The sequence below is a fragment of the Abramis brama genome (genome assembly GCF_963993115.1).
Source record: "Abramis brama genome assembly, chromosome: 9".
Classification (NCBI taxonomy): Eukaryota; Metazoa; Chordata; class Actinopteri; order Cypriniformes; family Leuciscidae; genus Abramis; species Abramis brama.
In genome coordinates, this window is record NC_139971.1 from 29280399 (window position 1) to 29305424 (window position 25026).

Here is a 25026-nt window from a genome sequence, read left to right on the forward strand (position 1 = left end):
CTGGCTGAGTCCTCCTGCTCTCCAATCACTCTCATTGTACTCTGATGCCTTATGGCACAGTCACGGGCGTCGCTGTCTGAAGTCGGACACAAGTTCTAACCATCAAGCACTGCTCAAGTTAGCCGCTGATCGTTCTGTGCAGCGCTGCATGAAGTCCAACAAGCCTAATGTAAAGGGGACGTAAAGATGGAGGAGAGAATGTAAAGGGGACGTAAAGAGGGAGGAGAGAATGTTAAGGGGACGTAAAGAGGGAGGAGAGAATATAAAGGGGACATAAAGAGGGAGGAGAGAATATAAAGGGGATGTAAAGAGGGAGGAGAGAATGTAAAGGGGACGTAAAGAGGGAGGAGAGAATGTAAAGGGGACGTAAAGAGGGAGGAGAAAATGTAAAGGGGAATGTAAAGAGGGAGGAGAGAATGTAAAGAGGGAGGGGAGAATGTAAAGAGGATGTAAAGGGGAGGAGATAATGTAAAAGGGGAGGAGAGAATGTAAAGGGGATGTAAAGAGGGAGGAGAGAATGTAAAGGGGATGTTAAGAGAGAGGAGAGAATTTAAAGGGGATGTAAAGAGGGAGGAGAGAATGTAAAGGGGACGTAAAGAGGGAGGAGAGAATGTAAAGGGGACGTAAAGAGGGAGGAGAGAATGTAAAGGGGATGTTAAGAGGGAGGAGAGAATGTAAAGGGGACGTAAAGAGGGAGGAGAAAATGTAAAGGGGACGTAAAGAGGGAGGAGAGAATGTAAAGGGATGTAAAGAGGGAGGAGAATGTAAAGGGGACGTAAAGAGGGAGGAGAAAATGTAAAGGGGATGAAAAGAGGGAGGAGAGAATGTAAAGGGATGTAAAGAGGGAGGAGAATGTAAAGGGATGTAAAGAGGGAGGAGAGCATTAGGCTTGTTGGACTTCATGCAGCGCTGCGCAGACCGATCAGCAGCTGACTTGAGCAGTGCATGCCGGTTAGAACTTGTGTCCGACTTCAGACAGCGAAGCCCCGTGACTGTGACGTATGGTATCAGAGTACGGCGAGAGCGATTGGAGAGCAGGAGGACTCAGCCAGCGCAGCTTCTCCAGAGCGACTCATGAGCTCTGATGACGACACAACTGATCCACGATTGGCCGAATCCACTGCAACACAATGATTAAGAGTTAATTCTCACACCTTTAGTTCCACTAATGCTCACAAATCTGTTTTTATAACAGTGAAATCCCCTTTCATGTAGTCACGCTGTTATATTGTCATGTTTATCCAAATAAAACTGATACAATGTAGACCCCACTTCATCGGTATTTAGGCTTATGTTGAACTTTATTCTTGTACAAACAGATGCTGTATTAAGCAGTACATGTATTGCATGAAAATGTCTCTGAAATATCTGTGTATTTGGCAAATAATGCATTTATTTCACTTCAGCTGTGGTAAAGTATGCAAACACAGCGTGAGCGTCTCTCAATTTTAATTTCTATACCTTTATCCTTATTTCTTTTAATTTAGCTCCATTTCTTACAAAAAGAGTATAATGTGCAAAGTGTTAAAGTGTTTGTGCCTCCCTACAAACCACCCTTTCTTTAAGAGTCGTGATCCTGTTCCGCACATAATTTCTCACACCAGTCCATGTTCGCTGCTTCAAAGCTTCTGGCTCTGCGTCACTACGGGAAGCAGAAAGTGTCCGACTCACGTGTCTGTTTTCAGCTCCTCCCGCCTGCACACTGCAACTCTCACCGATCGGTTACATCCAGCCACGGCCCATGTCCAACACACCTATTCACTCTTCCCTTTTTATCCTCTTAACATTCTCTCCTCCCTCTATGACAGAAATATCAAAAAGTTTAACATGACATTCCATCCAACTTCATTGCAACTGAACAAAGAAAACTGAATAATGAAAATTGACTATCTTAATATCCTCTACTTCTTCATTAGCCTTCTTATACTCTAACTTTGCACTTTATATTCTGTTTCATTCCATCCTCAAAATATTTCTACACCTATATCCTCATTTCTTTTAATTTAGCTCCATTTCTTACAAAAAGAGCATAATGTGCAAAGTGTTAAAGTGTTTGTGCCACCCTACAAACCACCTTTTCTTTAAGAGTCGTGATCCTGTTCCGCACATAATTTTTCACACCAGTCCATGTTCGCTGCTTCAAAGCTTCTGGCTCTGCGTGAATGCATCTTTCACAGTCTTGCTTACCAGGAACTTTGTATGTCTTGATGAACTTCATCATGTGTCTCTCTACTGCTTTTACCTCACTGTCCTCCCATTTCTTTTTTGGAGCGTTTGAAGAACCTATGAAATAGTTAAAAACAAGTAAATACTCATTACACATTCTCATTACAACTAAATTGGTGAGTAAAGACCAAATCAAGACTAATGTGTCCTAATGTGTATATTTTTTTCATTTGGCTGGATATTGCTGCATGGAGCTGATTCATGTTTATTTGATTATTGTTGTTTGTGTAGTTTAGAGATTTTTCTTACCTTGATCCTCCCATGAAACAGATTGATCAGATTGAACAAGTTGATCAGTCTCTGCTGGTGCTGTTTTCTGAGATAGGTCACTGTAATCCTCCTCATCACTTGACATGGAATCACCTTGGGCCTCAAGTTGCTCTAAATAATTCACTGACAAAAAAATTTACACTTTATTGCTTATACTTACCATCTGTGACATGATTATATATGTTACCGGCAAAGTGTGAAATCCCGTTATTGTATAGAATGCCTGATGGTTACCTAAGTTACCTACCTACATTACCTAGGGCATTCTATAGAATTCCGGATTACACACTTTGCCGGTAACATATACATTGTTTTGCAAATATGTAAAGAACAGATACACACAGACAGTCCAAGTATACTCGTACCATTTGGGTCAATTTCAATGTCATCAAGTTTCTTTCCTTTGTAGTCAGACAGTGTTCCTTTCTCCATGGCCATTAGCAGCTGGGAGAGCACTTGTTCAACAGGATGGGGTCTGATGTGACCAAACATACCAAAAATCAGCTCAGATGAATCGGATGGTAGTTCTTCTGGACATGACATTGTCAAAAGTGCTTTGATACATCCAACATCTCCCAACGAGGCAGGTAGTTCATCTGATCAATTTATGACTGTACCATCACCAAAAAAGATGAAATGCCAATCTAAAGAGACAAACACCTTGTCTGGTGATAAGACTTTTATTCAGTCAATGCCATCACCAAAGACGGAACTCCGCAAGGCGTACAAGAAGCAGTATTGCCTTAATTGCTCTAAGCCATATTCAAAAATGGCAAGACACCTTGAATTTGTCCATCGCAACGAAGTGGGGGTTGTAAAGGCAATAGCATTTCCAAAACATTCCAAAGAAAGACGAGTACAGTTGAACCTCCTTTGAAAAAGGGGCAACTTTGCCCACAACACAGATGTGGTGAGACAAGGACATGGGGAGATGATTGCCTACTACCGTTCAAAAAATAGACAAAGAGCCAAAGAATTTATTCACTGCATTTACTGCCAAGGGCCTTATAACAAGCGTAGCCTTTGGAAACATATCAAAAACTGTCCTCTGAAACCTAAAGATGATGATGCCCAGGGCAGGAAAAGAGTTCGACCTCTGTGTGCTCTAAACACACCAGTCGGCTTAGAAGTGAGCAAAGGTTTCAAGAAAATAGTGTCCTTTATGAACTATGATGAAGTTTCGCGTGTAGTTCATACTGACAGATGCATCTTTCCTTTGTAGTCAGACAGTGTTCCTTTCTCCATGGCCATTAGGACTTTACTCATTTTTGCCAGCTGCAGTGTTCCCTCTGCGATGGACAAACTCAAGGTGTCTGGCCATTTTTGACCATGTCATGTCCAGAAGAACTACCATCCGATTCATCTGAGCTGATTTTTGGTATGTTTGGTCAACATCGCTGTAGTCTGTGACATCGCTGTAGTCTGTGTCACAGACGGTACTTCCTGAATACTGAATGAGAGAATATAACACTTACTCAAGGCAGTGGTTCCTGTAACATTATGTTTCATCGCATTGTGGATACTGGCAAGCAAAGTCATAATTATGCCAAAAAAATTGAGCATATAAAGTATCACATGGCAAGTCACATACCTGTCTTTTTCTTGATGGCCTTAAAGAGGATATCTGGAAGAGGAGAAATACAAACAAATATAAATAATATATAATTTCATATAATCTATTGTTAGTTCTACAAGTGCAATACAGCCAGACCATCCCAATAATTAAGCAAATTAATCTACCCACCTCCCTTAATGAGAGTGTCTCAGACATCTGCGATTTTGAATCACTGATAAGAGTGAAGATAAGGGTGGAGCAAGAGAAGATGATGATGATGATGATGAAGGCTGCGCATAGGAAGGCAATGAAGGCTGCCCAGGCGAGGATGATGAAGATGAAGGCTGCCCAGGCGAGGATGATGAAGATGAAGGCTGCCCAGGCGAGGATGATGAAGATGAAGGCTGCCCAGGCGAGGATGAGGATGATGAAGAGGAAGGCTGCCCAGGCGAGGATGAGGATGATGAAGATGAAGGCTGCTCAGGCAAGAATGATGAAGATGAAGCCTGCCCAGGCGAGGATGATGAAGGCTGCCCAGGCGAGGATGAGGATGATGAAGAGGAAGGCTGCCCAGGCGAGGATGATGAAGATGAAGGCTGCCCAGGCGAGGATGAGGATGATGAAGATGAAGGCTGCCCAGGCGAGGATGATGAAGGCTGCCTAGGCAAAGATGAGGATGATGAAGATGAAGGCTGCCCACGCGAGGATGATGAAGATGAAGCCTGCCCAGGCGAGGATGATGAAGGCTGCCCAGGCGAGGATGAGGATGATGAAGAGGAAGGCTGCCTAGGCGAGGATGATGAAGATGAAGGCTGCCCAGGCGAGGATGATGAAGGCTGCCTAGGCGAGGATGAGGATGATGAAGGCTGCCCAGGCGAGGATGATGAAGGCTGCCCAGGCGAGGATGAGGATGATGAAGGCTGCCTAGGCGAGGATGATGAAGATGAAGGCTGCCCAGGCGAGGATGATAAAGGCTGCCTAGGCGAGGATGATGAAGGCTGCCTAGGCGAGGATGAGGATGATGAAGGCTGCCTAGGCAAAGATGAGGATGATGAAGATGAAGGCTGCCCACGCGAGGATGATGAAGATGAAGCCTGCCCAGGCGAGGATGATGAAGGCTGCCCAGGCGAGGATGAGGATGATGAAGAGGAAGGCTGCCTAGGCGAGGATGATGAAGATGAAGGCTGCCCAGGCGAGGATGATGAAGGCTGCCTAGGCGAGGATGAGGATGATGAAGGCTGCCCAGGCGAGGATGATGAAGGCTGCCCAGGCGAGGATGAGGATGATGAAGGCTGCCTAGGCGAGGATGAGGATGATGAAGATGAAGGCTGCCTAGGCGAGGATGAGGATGATGAAGGCTGCCCAGGCGAGGATGATGAAGGCTGCCTAGGCGAGGATGAGGATGATGAAGGCTGCCCAGGCGAGGATGATGAAGGCTGCCCAGGCGAGGATGACGAAGGCTGCCCAGGCGAGGATGAGGATGATGAAGGCTGCCCAGGCGAGGATGATGAAGGCTGCCCAGGCGAAGATGATGATGATGAAGGCTGCCCAGGCGAGGATGAAGGTGGCATGGGTGGCGCAGGAGCTGGTGACGGTGATGAGGACAGGGCAGGAGAGCATGAGGTTGATGAGGCCATTATAGAGGTGGACAAAGCACAGGGTGCCGATGAAGAGGGTGCATCAGATGTGGATGCGACTGAGGATGACTGTGACAGCTTGAAATATAATTTGAATAAAAATATAAGGTCTAAAAGCAAAAGGACTAAGCAAACTGTTAATTAATAAAATAAATGAATAATAAAATAATTAACCGTTAATTGACTGAGGCGTTGATCACAGAATAGTGTGATTATGTTCACATATTACTCACCAAACAAACTTTTTGTGATTGCTGTTTAGCAATCTTGTGTTCCTTTTCAATTTCTGCTCTGTTAAAACGTTTATAGCAATCTTCATGATGTTGTCTTAATTTTGCCAATCTTGATTGAAACCGCTTCTGCAGATATATAAAGAGGTATTTAGCTTAAACAAGAATAAAATGTACATTAGCAATATTGAAAACTGTGGCACCCATTTCAGACAAGAACAAACACACTGTAGGAGTGAACAAAAAATGTTTTGCACATTTCAAAGCAAAGATCATTAATAAAATAAAAACTCTAAACAAACATTTATACAAACTTTACATACAAATTGTGACAATAGTCACATTAATAGTTACATTGGTTCAGAGTCAGACATTTAAACTCTGAACCAATAACTATACTTAACTAGCAGAGGTTGGTAGTAAGGCGCTACATTTACTCCATACCATCCAAGTCATTTTTAGTTTGTTTGTTTTAATTGTGGGTACATTTTACATAAGTGTGGGTACATAAGTACATTTCTAATGGCAATACAATTTTGTATCATTTGAAGCGTTTATACACTAGTGACGGGTCGTCATGAACGAATCTTTAATATGACTCGGGACTACCGAGTTGTCTCAGAGAGTGATTCGTTCATTTTGCGCTGACCGCACATGCCCAACATCCCATGGGTTCTGTACTGGAAACAGAAATGATTAGTTCATCTCTCGAGACTTCGGGTCCAAGTCTTTCGTTCTTCCGGTCAGTCCCACAGAGGCTATGCTGTCAGTACCGGAAAGATAAATGATTAGTTCACCTATCAAGTCCACGAAAACTCAAAAGATGAACTAATCAATTCTGTATCCGGTAGCGACTGCATAGCTCAGCCTATATGGGGCTGTCACGTGATGCACGAATGACTTGAACCCAAAGTCGATAGACTCGAAACGTGAACTAATCAATACTGTATCTGGTACTACAGACTGCAAAGCTCAGTTTATGAGGATCACGGGATGATCGAACGGCTTAGATCGGGAGGTGAGGTAAACTAACAGAATGCATAGCCTGAAGACCCAAATAAATAAATTAACTGTTTCTCATAATATGGCCTTTTTCTTGCATTGCAATTTTTTTCTTATTCTAAATGCGATCAACATTTGATGTGTTTGGGGAATTTGGCTAACATGTAACATTTTAAATACATTCTGCTGAAATGAACGAAATAACTTGAAAAAAGATTTGTTCATTTTGATGAACGAGATTTAAAGATCTGAGTCAGTAAAATGATCCGAACTTCCCACTACTATTACACACGTGTGCTGGATGAAGTGGATATGCACCTACAATCAACTAAAACCAAACCTTTAAAAAGCATCCTATGGTTTGCCAGCGATAAAGATCTTTTCGAGTTGAACACCTGAGCGCCAGCTGTTAGTGGTTGCCTGTGTTGCGTGTTCATTATTTTGGGGGCCGAGCAATGAAGGGAGGGGTGTGTCTGTTTGGGTGTCGATTTCAAATATCAATAGTGTTTCTCAGAAATCACTCACTGCACTTTCAACTAGCTGGCAGTAAACATCAGTAGATAGTTGCTGCATGTATGAGATGGTTACCGTTTTATTCATTGATGTTATTGCTTTGCCTGACTGCTTATATGGACCATTGCTGTTCACCTTGTCCAATTCAGGAGAAGAAACAGAAGCTGAACAATGGGGCTGGATGTCAGAAAAGAAACCAGTGAATATCAAAATCAGAATATTTGTAAAGGACAGAAAAACTTGTTCATGTTCATTCCTCTAGCTGTCCTACACGTTATCTATCATTTCTTTCACACACAACTCTACGCTGAAAGAGTCAATAATATAATGATACAGATGTTTTAAAGTGGACTTACCGATTTCTGCAGACCCAAACTGCTGGCTGGCTTTTTATCAGTGGATTCTGCTGATGCTTTATTCAAAGGCTTGAGAAATATGAGACCACAATCACATGGTAACTAATCAGAATGAGAGTTAAGATTATGAGATTTGTGAGAATTACTGATTAATCTCTTTAGCATTTTCTTGATAGTACCTTGACTCGCCATGGCCAATCTGAGTCGCCATAATTGTAAGTGATTTCCTCCCCTGGTAGAATGTCTCGTACAGCAAAGAGACACAGGTGAGGTTTTCTGCTCACTTCAACGGTTCTCATTTTGCAAGTATTTCTGGTCTCATCATTTACATAAGTCTTCCCAAGGACGAGTCTTCTTTAGATGCATCCATGCTATAAAGACATAAAATGACCACTCAGTACTAGCTAGACATGTACAGTTATTATAAGTGGTTCTGAACCCCAGTCCTGGGAACCCACCACTCTGCATATGCTGTATGTCTGGTGTTTTAATCCACCTGATTCAGATGAGGAGTTCATCATCAGAACACAGCTCTATGAACTCATCTGAGTGTGTCAGGTGAAGGAGACATACAGAATCTGCAGAGAGGAGGGTCTGAGAACCACTGATCTATATGATATATGAGATTAAATGGCGCACTGCAACATCCTCTCAGCTCTCAGATAAAGGCATCTAAAATTAATCATTTTGTTCTCTTTAGGGAATACAGGGAAAGCCAATTTAGATGACTCAAGGAAACTGCACTCAGTACTCTTAATGTCAGTTCATGTTGAATTTTAATTATTAGGGTGTGTTCACACCTGGCATGTTTGTTTAGACTGTTAGTGTGGTTAATTTGAATAAGTGTGAACACTGCCATCTGAAACCTGGTGCCACCAAACAAGAGGATCCAGATGCTGAATAAATAGGTCTCAGTTGGCTTCCAAACGAACTCTGGTGCGGTTCGAATGAAAAAAGAATGTAACATGGACCCAGAGACATGTAAACGAACCAAAAACAGGAAGATGTGACCCTAAAAAGGACAGACTGGTCAAGCATAACAGGTTTGACAATAGAAATGCCAATCTGAACACTAAGCGGACCCGGACCAAACGAACCAAGCGAACAGAACTCCAGGTATGAACACATCCTAAGTATTTTACAGTTCCAGATATTTTAGCATCCTTACTACATCAATCCAACAGTTCTGTACTCACCACCAATTTTTGCCATGCCACTGAAAATCAAACAGGAACGTGTTCTCAGCTTCAGTGTAGTGTTCAGTTCGGTCGGAAGAAAGCTCCAGTGGTGAAAACTCCACGCTCTAAAGAGGAGAAATACATTAGCTGCAGTTTCTTTAATGTCAACTATTATTTTATTACTAAAAGTTCTCTACCATATGACGTACATTATACGATGTGAAAGGGAAATTACTTAAGGAAAATAGTCAAAAGTCAGGCTAATCTCAAAGCATGATTTGCTTTTTATACTTTACATTATACTTTTAAGTCTTAAAATTATACAGTTAAAATTACATACATTTTCTTACACAAACTTATTTTTGCAGGCCAACCCGGTAGTAGTTGAACATCCCCTGGTTTCCTCCACAAAAACCCACTGGGATTTGCAGAAAATAAGCTAAAGTTAATCTATAAACTACACCACGGTTGACCAACTTCAACTTCCTTACGATGAAGCTTCAACAACTGTGTTGCATTATTTTAAAAGACAATTCTGTTTGTTTATTATTTGCATCTCTTTCAGGTAGTTTTTCTTTGTGGTATATGGATGTTTTATGTGGCTTCTATAGTTTAGATAAAAGTATAGAGTTTTTTTTTTTTTTTGTTGATAAATGTGCCTCCAGGAACTCTAAAGCTTTAAAATCCATCTCCCTGTGTAATATTTATAATGTTTCTGCATTATTATAATGCATGTTTGACTGATTGTGTGATGTATACATCCCCATCCCTACATCTACCTAGAATAGTTTGCAAGAGTGCGATTATAAACACAACGAGGCTGTGAAAGTGACTAGATGAGTTAATCTGTTCAGCTGATGACGTTTAATGTCCCAGACAACCCGTCTCCCATTTAGACACTTGTTAACAACTGCCTTTTACCAGACAAGTAAAGGCTTTTAAAAAAAACACACAAGAGAGTATTACTATTTTATGTTGTGGAGTAAAGCGTGAAAATATCTTGATCTTGTGCTAACCATGGATCTTATTTCAGGAATTTAACCAAAACCCATTGATCATGTTTACATGCACACCGATACGCTGATAACAAAATAAAATCACCTTCTTGAAATAATCCATTATCCAGGTTTACATGCAAACCAATAACCACGTAAACCACTACTTTATAAGTAAATCAGGTTAATGACGTCAAAACCTAACCATTCGTTTATCTGACTGTGTATTTCATATGTCATGTCAGTTGTGATGTTAAATAAAGCCCAAGAGTATTCCAGAATTTCAGAGGAAAACTTCCAGACTCATATTCTCCTCTCATGCAGTATCGGGTGCAGGATTTTGACTGTACCACTTCTGAACGAGATGAGAATACTTTTAAGAGGTTCTTGGGTCAAGAAAACACTCGCTCTGTCTGGATGTGCTTTAATCCAAAATAAGGACACTTTCCTGTCACACATCACACATGCTCCCTTCAATAAGCCACAGAACACAGAGGTTAATGTGTTTACATGCCGGGCAAATCTGCAAATAAGGGGCAAAAATCTATCTGTGTCGATTGGTTTATGCTTATGCTGTTTATGGTGACCTTAGTCTGCGTTTACATGACCACATGCACTGTCGGCTTATTATGCATAACTGGGTTCAGAATGTGCAAATAAACATTGACTTTGGGTTGATGGAACCAGAAATGCAAAAATGTAACTGGTTTTGTTTAACTTGTGAAACATGGATATTAGTTGGCCTAACAACCATATGACTCACCTCACATTAAATTCTCAGTTTTGTAGATTAACGTTATTACTAAACTGCTTAGTAATTTATACTTGCCTTTATATTTGCTGATGAACTGCTCTCGAAGCCCAGGCTTGTCGGTTTCACAGGTAATGTGATGCTCAGCGTCCTGCAGAGGTTTTTTACGCCTTTTATTTCCCAGCATGCTGAATTTCTTTCTTGAAATGACTGAAAAAAATAAATAAAATAAATATAAGGTGAATGAAATAAATAAGCATATTTAAAAAAATCTTGTTGATCTTACTGGAATTGTTCACCCAAAAACATACATAATTAACATACAATTATATTAATTGTTGTTTCAATTGAACCTCATGTTGTTCCAAACCTGTGTTGTGTTTTTTTCTGTTAAACACTAAAGTATATCTTTATATTATATCAACAGAGCTCTATTCAATGACAGCACATGTGACCAGTCAACAACAGGCATTTAGATAAAAAAGGCAATGTCAATGATGCCAAAAACCATTAGTTCTTGTGTGCCTTGTGACCACAATTGACATCAATCTACTGTATATTCATATTTGATTTAAGAGCGTATGGGAGATTTTCAGTCAGTAACCAGCTAGATTCATAGGGGCTATTTTTAATGTGCTTTTGGTCTGCTTTGGATTTGACACACACAATAAAAATACTATAAAGTGTCTATGTACTGGCATTGGGCAAAAAAGCTCTATAAAGATAAATAATAATAAGAACAGGCATATAATGTAATAAAAAATATTATATAAAATAAAAATTATCAAATAATAATGATATAAAAAAATGGAATTCATTATTTCATTATTTATACAAATTACTGTTGATAGTTGACAACACTTTTGATTAAAAAAAAAAACAATGATATAGGCTAGTAGACTATCACTGACTCAGTTGTTTAGATTAATTTGCAGAATCTAAAGTACTATTATATAAAAAATAACAAAATTCTATTTACTGGCCATTGCCTACAAGTTGGCAATAAACTTTTTCTTTATTGCAGCAAATCATCATATTAGAAGCAAACTCAAATACAGTCGAGAAGTAAATAAAACCCTAAGGAAAAAATAATTAAACAACTAAAATAAACACATCTTACTAACTTTCATATTTCACAATGTATTTAGTTATCATGCATTTTGAGGACAAGTCTAGATCTCACCTTTAGCCTTTAATGCGTGCGTGGTGGGGGTTGTCGTCGTCTGTTTCGCGTCCCATTGTCACGTGTCTGCATTTCCCGGGAAAACACATCCACGGTCGCAGACTTGCGTAAATGACGTAATTACGTATTTGGATTTCACGTTGAAATTGTGACTACATTTATTTAACCTAATAGAACATTATCTGATGGCAAGAATCTTTTTTTCCACAGTTTTAATCACAGTACTCTTTCTTCAAACTAAAAAAAAACAAAACAAAAAAACCTGTGGTGAAGTGAGTCTTTCCAGAGTGTCTTTTCCGGTCTTTTCTAGTGGACAGAGCACATGATCACTTTTAAACGAATCCACCCGCCTCGAACTAGGAACCACTGCGCATGTGCGTACAAGCACAGGTTTAAAAGAGCAAAAAATGCCTAAATGAGCAACCTAGATCTCTTGAACAGGCATATTATTTTCTACTAATATCATTAATCAAAATAGTAAATTGATGTCTGCAAATATACAGCAGGGCTGATATGAGCTGGTATATCTCCAGTTCTGCACTTGTCTGTGTTGTTGTCATTTCATCAGTGTCCCACAACTACTTCAGAATTTATTTGAGTTAAGAAGGGGGAAGGAGTGTGGATTATTTCGAGGCTCAAAATTAAACTTTAACGTGTAATTTAACAGCATTATCTTTTTATGTATTTAATAAATGAATGGTATTTACATTAAAGGGCGGAGAAGCTGTTAGACAATGTAAAAGTGCTTTAAAAACGCATAGCCACAACAGATTGTCATCTTTTGAGCAGCACTGCTGATTACCTATCTCTCTGTCACTGGTCAGTCTGTTAGTTCATTCATCTCATCTCTTTCACTCTGCAGTCAGTCTCAGTGCTGTGGGGGAAGGGCGCGCACGCGATCAGTCTCAGTGCTGTGGGTGAAGGGCGCGCACGCGATCAGTCTCAGTGCTGTGGGGGAAGGGCGCGCGCGCGATCAGAGTCAGTGCTGTGGGGGAAGGGCGGCTGATCACAGTATGAGCAGATCTCAGTCAGTCTGACAGGCAGAGACAGAGCTAGGGTTAGGGTTAGGGTTAGGGTTAGGGTTAGTGTAGATCCAATGGCTTTTAAAATCAAAGTAAGAACAAAATACATCTGTAAACAAACATTTAAACGTGTCAGCTTGATTCATGATTCTTTTAAACACTTTTTTTCTTTTGTATTATGACTATATGTAACTGCTGTCTCTATCTCTCTCTCTCTCTCTCTCTCTTTCTCTCTCTCTCTCTCTCTCTCTCTCTCTCTATATATATATATATAGAGAGAGAGAGAGAGAGAGAGAGAGAGACTCTCTATATATATATATAGAGAGAGAGAGAGAGAGAGACAGCAGTTACATAATGTTTGCTGTAACTGCTCTATTAACAGTTATTATCAGTCACTTTAGTACATTTATTGAATCATCCTTAAGATTTGCACACCAGTACCTAAGTGCATTTCGTACAAACAGCAGAACACAATAGATTAGCCTACCATCAAACTCCTGTAACTTGCTCAAAATCCTTAGTACAATATCAAAGAACATATCCTTGTGTCATTGTTCACAAACAAGAATGTCAAAATGCTTAGTTTCAGATGTAAACTATGGCTACGATTTTGATGACAATGATTGAAAATACAAAATACTGCACTGTATCTGAATGACATATAAATTTAAACAGCACACATATACGCATTACTCTAGAGGAGACTGGACAGGATTCACATATGCACTTTTACTGTTGGTCTGACAAAAGATTACAGTACAGTGGCACTGTGATATAAAAAACAAGACTATCACACATATACTGTATGTACGTGTCTCTATCAAGTATATTTACTGTATAATGTATAATGCAAGTAGACTTCTGTAATAGCCTATAGCATTACAGTAAGTCTACAGTTTATGGTGAACAGTACAGTGCAGTAGAGTGAACACTGTCTGATTACACACCTGTTCTGTCTACAAACGCTTGAATGATTGAAGACACACGGTTGTTCTCCCAACATTCGGCTGCACCCTTCATCCAGCCTCGGCCATAAGGTCATGAATGAGAACATGATCTACAATAATGGCACTTATTTCTTCTGAAACACACAATCTTAGCCTGTTCCTCTGTTTTACCTCCTTACCCTTCCACCACACATCCTTGCTCCTCTTCTTCTTCTCGGCTGTTCACCCTGTTGTTCTTCCTCTCTCAGAGTGTGTAACGTGTTGTGCTCTGTATGCATCCCAGATGAAGCTTCATGAGATGCACTCTGAGCTATTATAGAGAACTGGTTGATCATTGATTGATCTAATGCTTTACATTCCCCTTCATTAGTGAAATTCAGAACTCACCTCTGCAATTCAACAATTCAGGACAAAAAAAGTCTAATAGAATTGTATAGAAAATATGTTTGACAGTTTATGACAACTAGTTCAACCAATTCTGCATTTAATGACTTATGGAACTAATGCCTATATGTTTTGTGGGGTAAGACTATTCAACAGAGAACCAGTATAATACATTTTTATAAACATGACATAAGCAATTAATAATGTAAGAAACAGCATACATTTGCACATAATCAACTGCATGAATGTACTGCAATTTGTTCAAAAGAATGAGAAATTGCTTTTATGAGGTGCACAAGTAGATAATGTGGAGATTGAACAAGTAAGAATTTTAGTTGTGATCTGAGAAATGCACCAAAGCAACTGAGAAAAACTGTAATATAATTAATATAATAATATAGTATCATTAGAATTGTTGCTGTAACTGCTCTCCTTTATATAATATAATATAAAGAGAATGTTTGCAGTAACTGATCTCCTCTATATAATATAATAATATAATATAATATAATACAATATAAAGAGAATGTTTGCTGTAGCTGATCTCCTCTATATAATATAATATAATATACGTTAATATAAAGAGAATGTTTGCAGTAATTGCTCTCCTCTATATAATATAATATAATATAATATAATATAATATAATATAATATAATATAATATAATATAATATAATATAATATGAGAATGTTTGCAGTAACTGCTCTCCTCTATATAATATAATATAATATAATATAATATAATATAATATAATATAATATAATATAATATAATATAATATAATATAATATAATATAATATGAGAATGTTTGCAGTAACTGCTCTCCTCTATATAATATAATATAATATAATATAATATAATATAATATAATATAATATAATATAATATAATATAATATGAGAATGTTTGCAGTAACTGCTCTCCTCTATATAATATAATATAATATAATATAATATAATATAATATGAGAATGTTTGCAGTAACTGCTCTCCTCTATATAATATAATATAATATAATATAAAGAGAATGTTTGCAGTAACTGATCTCCTCTATATAATACAATATAATATAATATAATATAATATAAAGAGAATGTTTGCAGTAACTGCTCTCCTCTATATAATATAATATAATATAATATAATATAATATAATATAATATAATATAATATAATATAATATAATATAATATAATGTAAAGAGAATGTTTGCTGTAACTGCTCTCCTCTATATAATACAATAAATATAATATAATATAATATAATATAATATAATATAATATAATATAATATAATATAATATAAAGAGAATGTTTGCAGTAACTGCTCTCCTCTATATAATATAATATAATATAAAGAGAATGTTTGCTGTAACTGATCTCCTCTATATAATATAATATAATATAATATAATATAATATAATATAATATAATATAATATAATATAATATAATATAATATAATATAATATAATAAGAATGTTTGCTGTAAGTGAATGTGTTGCTGTGGTAACGGACTCCAGCTCGGTGGGTGGGGGAGGGGCGGCGGCCGCTCAGGGAAATCGCTCATAATATGACAGGGAACGGCAGAGCGCAAAGTAGGAGAAAACACTTAAAACAAATAAAATCACTCATAAAAGCAAGCGATTTTTGCATGTTTTCACATCTTTTTGTGGCTTGTGTATTTTTATTGAACAAACTCAGATGAATAAATCATCACACATATTGACAGATTTAAACAATTGTCCCTCGATCCGCTTTTGGAAGGAAATATGTACTTTTTAAATTCACATGACGTAATGTGCCTGTCCCTTCCCCGCTTCAAACTCGTTCCTATATGATTAACAAACTCCTATGTAAGTTACTGTACGTGCTGTAACGTATAGTCTCTGTATAGGGTGCGGGGCAGCAGCGCGATCTTCACACACACACAGAGCAGACTCTGATGCGAGCGCAAAACTGCGAGGATTAAAGTTTAGAAACATGCTCATATAAATCGCGAGAGCTCCAGCTCAGGGCAAATTAGTCTATTTTTATTTAAATACTAATTATTGGGAATTTATCTATAATTTTCTGTCAATTCATTCATTAATCATGATTTTTTTTGCCTCCGCCATGTTTGTTGATGACGTATTGGCGTCTGATTGGTCAGATCATGAATTCCCGCTCTCGTAGTAGCTTCCTGCGCTCTGATTGGTCAGAATCCCCGAAGTGTGTATCTTTTCCGGAAGTGCAGTACTCCTAGAGGGCGCTGTGTTATACACACTTTAGTGGGGGGGCATACACACTTCAGGTACACAAATCACTTAAAAGTGATTTTTTGGGACAAGTGAGATTTTAAGCCTGGACACCATTTTAGAGCATGCTGAATGCCACTGTATAGTCAAACAAATGAGGACATACAAAATGTCCTCAATTTTTTGGGTGGTCCTCAGTTTACCGGTGTGTATTCTGGTGAATGTACCCAAAAGTGATATAAGTAAACGCACATATTAAAATGGAAGTATATTACATTAAATATGATGAGATATGAGATGACCTTTTACTATTTATTCACTGTTTGTTGATAAATCATGCTAAAAATGACCAGTTTTTAAGTTCCTGAATATTGCTGAATATATAAACACAGAATTTCAGCACTGGATGTTGTAGACCGTGTTATTATCTTGCAACATGAAAAATAAAAACATGTGTGTGTGTGTGTGTTTCCGATACCTGCTTTGCAGAGATTGACATCTGAATTACATGCAATAAGCTCTAAACCACAGCCTGCCAATACTGATTGAGGCTCGGCATGTCAGCACAGCATCTAGGTCTGGTACAGTGAGTATCAGTATGCTAAAGATTAATCTTTAAGACACACACACTTGGTCCTCAGTGGGTTCAGTTTTCAACCCCATGGAATTTCACCATCGCAGACACTCTTACACGTTTCACCATTAGTGTCACAATGGGGAGTCCTCTCTGACTCCAATGAGCTGTGATATGCTCAATACAAACACAGTCATGTGAGATTTCTGAACCTAAACTGTGGCACAAAATCAGATTTAATCACTGCTTTTTTCCATAATTGCATTGCATAGTCCATCCGAGCATGTCAGAGAAGCACAATTGCTTGTTTGAAGGTTTATGTTTATATGCATGTTCAATATGTGCCTGTCATTGTTTGTTGGTGATGTGCATTTATGCAGCTTTCTGTGTTGACCACTGTTGATGCAGCAGAGCTTCAGGGTAGTTTAGCACCATGAATCAGTGTTGGGTAGACGCACACTGTGAAAAATGTCTCATCAATTCATTTCACAGCTTCCTGTAAAAATCATGACATCACAACTCATTATTTTTAGCCCCGCGTTCCATTCACACAGTAAATCTCTTTTTGGGGAAAAAAGATACTTTCTTAAAATCTCTCCTATTTTTAGATTATATGCCCTAAAAGATTCCCTCTCCAGTGAGAACAGCTTCTTGCAGCTTATTCTGATGTAACAGGTTTTCACAGCTTCACAACATCCTTTTATATTACCCACAATCCCATTTGTGTGTGTGTTTTTGTGTGTTAAATCCCAAAACAAGCATCTCTAGAGACAGCTGGTGCAATTAGCAGAGGTGACCGTGTCATTGTCCTTCATATAAAGGTAATTGTGAGGATCTGTTCAATAAAAGGCCACTTTTTTATGGACCGAGAGGGCCCTGCAAATCAAAAGCCTGGCTGTTATTGACAGCTTGTCCATTTTTGGCACTTGATGTGGGAGCCACAGAGGAACGTATAAGGGACAGTGAAATTCTCTTTTGTCAGCACATTGATCAGTACATCTCTAGCTCTCTCTAGCCCTCACTTAATGTAATTCAGAGAACAAAAATACATTATTTCTAAGGAAAAATAAATATATCTTTGTTTAAACAAAAAAAATGTCTGACTGAGCCCTTCACAATGTGAGGTGACAAAATGAAGATTAAAAACTTTCACTCTGGCAACAAAGGAATATTTATCACTTATTATTATTTAGAGCCTTTGCCCTGTGGGTCTCTGTCACATATCAAATACTTTATTATGTTCAAACAATAACAGTCTATCACGGGCTAGACCATCTCAGTGATCCTGTTTGCTTTTGTGATGAACGTGTTGATGAAATCGGCAGAACCAGACTGCAGAGTACCCATGTCTAAGTCTGGGAGCTGCCAACCACCAATTTTGCCTAGAGAGGCTGATGGGATGGGTGAGAATGTTGTTAAAGCCAGCCAAATCAAGATCCTTGGTGTTGTAGAAAGGTAGAGTAGTGAATGCGTTCGGTTCTCGATCTCAGGAGTACCAATCCCTACACTCTCAGAGAAGCCTATGAAAAGTCTGGGAAAGGTCTTTGACAGTAGCCTTAAGGATACAGCATCCAATAAGAACACCTGTGAGGAGCTAGAGGGGTGGCTGAAAGAAGTCGATAAGTCGGGCCTTCCGAGAAAATTCAAGGCATGGATCTACCAGCATGGGATTTTACCAAGGTTCCTATGGCCATTGGCTGATCTCCACCATTTCAGATCTGGAGAGGAGAATTAGTAGCTATTTGAGGAGATAGCTAGGTTTGCAGAGGAACTTAAGCAGCATCGCTTTCTACGGAAATACCTGCAAACTGAGGCTCCCCATTAAATCTATTGAGGAGGAGTTCAAGGTCCTGCATGCAAGGGAGGTGTTGCAGCTCTGAGAGTCAAGTGACCCAAAAGACTCCAGGGCAGAGGTAGCAGTTAAGACCGGCAGGAAGTGGGGAGCAGAGGTGGCAGTGGAACAGGCAGAGTCGCGGCTACACCATGGAGTCTTGGTAGGAGTAGTGGCCAGATGAGGGTTGGGTTGGGAACCTTTGCAACCCACCGTTATTACAAGGCTCGGGGAAAGGAGCTTAGACGTCTAATCCAGACTGAGGTGAGAGCAGTTGTTGGGGAGAAGTCGTCCAGCAGAGCAGAGGGAATGAGACAGCAAGGTGCCTGGACTAGATGGGAGCATGCTGTGAAGAAAAAGATCTCATGCACTGACCTGTGGCAGTCAGAGCCATACCGCATTAAGTTCCTAGTCCAGGTGGTCTATGATGTCCTTCCCAGCCCATCCAAACTAACACCACAGAGCCTGGCTGACACATCAGCCTGCTCCCTTTGCCAGAGAAAGGGGACATTGGAGCGTATCCTCAGCTGCTGCCCAAAGGCAGTACCACTGGCAACATGACCAAGTGTTGAAGACCATTGCAGAGAGCATCAGTAGTGCCATCATCAGCTCCCAGAGGTCAAAACCCTCAAGGCAAACCATCAACTTCATCAGAGATGAAGAGAAACTAAGGACAACATCTAAATCAATATCAGGGCTTCTCAATACAGTGCAGGACTGGCAGCTGACAGTGGACTTTGGTAGGCAACTCAGATTCCCTCAGCAAGTCGTCAAGACCACCCTCAGGCCAGACATTGTTCTGGTGTCAGAGGCAATAAAGGATTGTCATAATGGAGCTTACAGTGCTATGAGGAGATCATGTGGATGAGTGCTGCTGAGGCACAAGCTGAGGCTTGATAAACCTTTAATATTTTAAACTAAATAAAATAATAGTTTTGCTCTTGTGGCATTCATTAGGCTACCTAAGATATAAGTGAGAAAAATGTTGCTTATAAATATATTTATAATTCATTCACATTAAAACAAGTAATAAAAACTCGTTGAGTGTTTTAGCGCAATTTTCTGACCTCATGGGATCACAACACTAAGAGATAGTAAATCTTTTCCTGGATTTTTTTTTGTGCGTTCCCGAGATTAGACCTTCCTTAACATAATGCCGAAAACCCGAAGTCTCTAGGTGGTCTGGTTGAGGAGTAGATAGAAGTGCAAGATTGGTGCGCACAGACAGAACAGAAATCATGAGTTAACAATCGCAATTTTGTCCGGTGGAAAATTGCGCTAAAAATTGCAATAAATAGGGCTTATGTAGGGATGATGATGATTAATAGCTGACTATTTTACCTAAAATGTGTGTGCGGCATGTGTTTGTTACCTGTAAATTAGTTGTGACTCATTTGTGATATATGAATGGCAGCTGATGTAGATTGTTCCACTTATAAGCAGCTGCGTACACTATTCAAAAGGTTACAAAAGAGCGTTTTCACAGTGATGACATAGAAGAACAAATTTTTGTTCCCTAAAGAACCTTTCAGTGAACAGTTTTTAAAATAAAGCAATAAGCCCTGTGAAGCTGTGATTTACAGTGAATTTAGAACAGCTAAAGGGCATTGTTCAAATCAAACTCCCTTAGCTGTTCTAAATTCAATGTAAAACACGGCTTCAAGGGGCTTATTGCTTTTATAAAACGGTTACTCCATAAAAATATTCATTTTAATATTTATTTTATTTGCAAAATAAACACCAGCAACAAAAAATATAACATTATAACACATTTATTCCTCCGCCAAACAATGTAGTTCCAAATAGGCTGTCAAGCAACACATGCAGCAACCGGTAGCAGCAAAGAATCACAAACGGCAGTTGCGCAGTAATACTAATGTAATGCGGTCACTGGTGGATGTTTGTTGTGTAATTTACAACGGCTTCGAACGCGGCTCAACCAATCAGAATCAAGGACCGGAACTATCTATTTTACAATAGCCATTTATTTCTTAGCGTGAAGAACATTTTCATAATCTGAAGAATCTTTTTCCACAATAGAATCTTTTATGCAATGGAATGGTTCTATGGATGTTAACGTTCTTCGTGGAATCATTAATGCCATTAAACAACCTTTATTTTTTACTGTATGTAGGCAGTGAGGTGGGACTACTATCTTTAAGTACAGAGCTAATGTTCACTGTTCAAGACTGAATGAAGTTGAGTTGTTTGACTTCAGCACATCAAGTGGTTTCAGGGTGTCTGTCCAAAAGTCTCTCTCTGTCTTTGTCCTTTTTTGTACCGATCAGAAATGTGAGAATTGTTCACCTTCACTCTTTCTGCAGAAACGAAAACGTACACTTGACACTTTCTATTGCCCATGCCTCCAGAAATCTCAAAATCTCATCTACTCTTTTACAGGGCACTATCTTTCTGAACACCTGGCAGAACGATTTGCTCTCTTCCCCAGCCTGTGAATCTCTGCTTGTTTTCTGAATCTCTTGCCTGTTGAACTGCAGATCAGCATTCACCACAGACCACAGCTGAGATTGAAAACAAGAGTTTCAAACCTGTATGTGGAAGGTTATGCTTTATGCTAAGTTTTTTGGAGAATTCACCGAAGATACATTAAATTAGTAAAAATAACAGTTAAAATGTTTAAAATGTAATAAAAGATTATTTATAGTTCAAACTAAGCGTTTATTCATCAAATAATGCCCTACTTGCGGTCTTTATGCCTCTAGTAGTCAGATTATTTAGCTGTTCAGGTTTCATCTCATGCTTTCTGTTGCACTTCACATAGTTGTGATTTGACTTGTAGGATGTTTCTCACAGACCGATCAAACTGTTCTCAGAAAAGCTCAAGACCTCAAAGATTCACCTATCTGTAATACTCATCCAAATCGTTTACAGTCCAAGCTTTGTTCTTTTGCCCATTCTACACTTTTCGTCTTATTTGCCAGTGTCAGATGTAGATTTTCTTTGAAACTCTGACTAAAAGGCCCACATCCCCGAGTCTTCTCTTCACTGTTGCACTGTTGTCTTTGAATATGAATTTACAAGGAACAATAACTTTTCTTTTAAAAACAAGCATGTCTTAATTATAACAAACTTTTGAACAATAGTGTATAGAAGTGTTTATTGCTGTCAGTGGCAGACTGAATTTAAACAGTATTGGAGTAAAGTACTGTACCACAATGATTTGTTGTAGGCCCCTGTTGCGTTCTGTCTGTCCATGCCCTGAGGACATGCTGAGTTCAACACTGGTTCTGCAGTGCTATTGTGCTCATCTTATGGAGTTTGTGACAACACACTGAACTATGCAGTTCTTTTTAGGAGTACAATGCACATGCACACACGCTAAAATGTTAATGGAGGGCCCCAGGCAGGATAGTATGTCTGTGTAAAACATGCGTCAAACTGATGACGTAGAGTGCGTGTGTATAACACTGTGCGTGCGTCACCACAGCATGCATGACAAGAGGCTACAGTAGCTAAAGCTTCTCTGAGTCATAACTACAGCCAGATATGCAGCTTTATAAAAACAATCACATCTCTATATCATCTCTGCTTGCGGCATAAGGCATAAAAAGCCCTCAAACGTCATCCGCTTTTGCCTTGGGGTGTCTTATGAAGAGTCTTGTAGTCTCTTCTACAAAGAGTCAGAGCGTTACAAGAGACTATTTTCTGATTTTCTGATCATTGTCACTGCACAGGAAGTCAAGCAATGTGTTTTTTTTATTTATTTATTTTTTTATAAAAAGCCCAACATTTATTAAACAATGAAAATGAATGACAATGAAAAACGCTGTGGCGTTTAAACGATGCTCAATTCGTGCTAAGGGTCCCAAACTGTGACAATAATCATTGATACAAGGCAGGATGGATCCATGCTTCCATGTTGTTTACGCCAAATTCTGACCCTACCATCTGAATGTCGCAGCAGAATTCGAGACTCACCTTTCTTCCCCATTGAGATGCTGAGTTTGAACTTCAGCAGATTGTCTTGACCATGTCTGCATACCTAAATGCATTAAGTTGCTGCCATGTGATTGACTGATTAGATATGTGTTAACAAGCAGTTATACAGGTGTACCTAATAAATTGGCCAGTGAGTGTATTAGAAAATACGGTTCTGATTTTGGTCAAGTTTTAGGCTTTAAGTGCATTTGGTGTAGTTTGAGAAGCTTCTGTGCTTCCCCACCATTGAAAAGCACCAGCCGCCATGTACCCTCTTATCAAACAAAGATTTACCATTTCCATTAAAAACATATGTTCTTCATTGTCTTTTTGAATGAGGCAGTAAAATCCAGAGTCATTCCCCTGACTGACAGCTGTAAAGCTGACATATCATTAGTCAGAACAGCTGCCTGGTCTGATCCAGGCACCAATCCCCAAACTCTTTTGTTCAGCATAATCTCACTGCTGTTTGATTAAGCTGTCGGAGGCACACAGAGGTTGCTTGCGCTTTAAGACGAAGCTGGGAGACAAATGTTAAGATGGAGAAACATCTGTTGGTTGTGGTCGAGGGCTGCGAGGAGAGTCTTTGCTGACGGTGATGCGTAAATTCCCAGCTGCTTGCACGACTCCCTTTTGCCACCTGTGCAGTTTTAATGCATAATTTACTGCTAAAGTGTCTGTCCCCTTCTGAGTTACAGGTCCAATTTGTATGCTGCTTAAGTTGCTTTTGAAAATGAGCCATGTTTAGGCCCACTGGCTCAGAATCGGCGGCCCACCTTGCTAAGTGTTGGGATGCATTAACAAAGCTCACTAAAAATGCTCTTATTCACTGTCTGCAACTTGTGCATATAAACAAGCGAAACTTGTTTACTTGAATCGTTGCAATTTCATAATATTGGATGCATTCAATTTAAAATGCTAATTAACTCATCAGAATAACACCAAATGAAAATTCAGTTCAGATGTCTTCAATGATGTTAATCAAAACAAACATGTATTCTTTGGACATGTGGGAATGGTCATTGCTTGCTAGACACATTTAATGGATCTATTGAGTAAGAAGATCATGTTGGGCTGTGGCATTAATCATTAGGGTTTAATTGCTTTGTCAATATTGCTGTCCAAATGAGACACTTTTAGGCTTTAGGCCTGTCTATCATTGCCACCACTGCATCACTCAGTAATCCAACACGGTTTCCTTCAATCTGAAAACATGTGCCTGTACTTAGAAGTTAAAGAGGCCTTTTTCAATGTCTTGATTTTGTTTTGGGGGTGTACTTGAATAGTAGCCTGGCAAGCCAGACCTACATCAAGATGTTAGGTCTGGCAACTCACCATAGACACGGCTCAATCCGAGGGGCGGGATAAACGGCTGTCTTTCAAATTCACTCTGCACGCAATAGGACAGCGCTTCAACCAACCAGAGCGTTTTCCCAACAGCAGAGCTAACGTTAGTTGATAGATTCAACTTTTGAATCTGTCCGGCAAAACTACGAACACATCTTCCTTTTTTAAGAATGACTTAAGTGCCGTTCTTTGCTCTTTTCTCAAAGAAAAACTTAACTCCAAGTCCTCCAGAGTCGCGGCCAAAGCCGATTCGAAAGACTGTTCTCCAGCAGCATCAGCCATTCTTTGTTTTCAAGTAGCAGGGAACCGTCGCAACTCTGTCGTCATTATGTTAAGCCCGCCCCGCCTACTCTATACACGATGTGATTGGCCTGACCCAATTTAGGCTCTGAAAGTCAACAGAGAGTCAAGTCAAGTCAAGTTCATTTATATAGCGCCTTTCACAATACAGATTGTATCAAAGCAGCATGAACTAACTTTTCTGCATCAGAAACTGATAGCATGTTACGTAGCTTAGCAATGTTTCTAAGGTGGAAAAAGGCTGTTCTTGTAACATATGAAATATGGTTTTCAAAAGACAGGTTGCAGTCTAATATAACACCCAGGTCTTTTACTGTAGAGGATAAAGTAACAGGACATCCTTCTATGTTAAAGTTGTAGTGTGAGAGGTTTTGTAGGCGGTTTTTTGAACCGATGATTAGTACCTCTGTCTTGTCTGGATTTAATAAAAGAAAATTACGCGTCATCCAATCTTTTATATCTTTAACACACTCTGTCAATTTGGATAATTTAGCGTTTTCATCCGGCCGTGATGAAATATAGATTTGAGTGTCATCAGCATAACAATGG

At 39.2% G+C, this 25026-nt stretch overlaps 2 protein-coding genes across 4 annotated transcripts; both read right to left on the minus strand.

The window, feature by feature from the left end:
• Positions 1-1367: 1367 nt before the first annotated feature.
• On the minus strand, positions 1368-5988 carry LOC311090030 (uncharacterized protein). 3 transcript variants are annotated; one of them, XM_084125131.1, is made up of 6 exons: positions 5922-5988; positions 4088-4120; positions 2862-3946; positions 2476-2619; positions 2075-2283; positions 1368-1799 (listed from the first exon to the last, which is right to left on the minus strand). In XM_084125131.1, exons 3-6 carry the CDS (start codon positions 3037-3039, stop codon positions 1773-1775), a joined length of 558 nt encoding a protein of 185 aa, XP_083981257.1. In that variant the 5' UTR covers positions 3040-3946; positions 4088-4120; positions 5922-5988; the 3' UTR covers positions 1368-1772. The 3 variants fall into 3 exon arrangements, with proteins under 3 accessions (XP_083981257.1, XP_083981255.1, XP_083981256.1); XM_084125129.1 differs by having other exon boundaries at positions 1368-2283; XM_084125130.1 differs by lacking the exon at positions 5922-5988 and adding an exon at positions 4241-4625 and having other exon boundaries at positions 1368-2283.
• On the minus strand, positions 3755-9083 carry LOC311089517 (uncharacterized protein; the record flags this gene model as incomplete). The annotated part of the gene is made up of 6 exons (XM_084124243.1): positions 8986-9083; positions 7969-8160; positions 7790-7858; positions 7509-7610; positions 5922-6047; positions 3755-3946 (listed from the first exon to the last, which is right to left on the minus strand). The coding sequence occupies exons 2-6, from the start codon at positions 8086-8088 to the stop codon at positions 3755-3757; spliced, it is 609 nt and encodes a 202-aa protein (XP_083980369.1). The 5' UTR covers positions 8089-8160; positions 8986-9083.
• Between the last annotated feature and the right edge of the window lie 15943 nt (positions 9084-25026).

Excerpts from the sequence above, each read along its gene's own strand:
- LOC311090030 (XM_084125129.1), bottom strand. The coding sequence starts at position 3,039 with ATGTCATGTCCAGAAGAACTACCATCCGATTCATCTGAGCTGATTTTT. Across the intron at positions 2,620-2,861 it reads CATTGAAATTGACCCAAATG|TGAATTATTTAGAGCAACTT; the intron begins GTACGAGTATAC and ends TTTTTTTGTCAG. Across the intron at positions 2,284-2,475 it reads TGTTTCATGGGAGGATCAAG|GTTCTTCAAACGCTCCAAAA; the intron begins GTAAGAAAAATC and ends ACTATTTCATAG.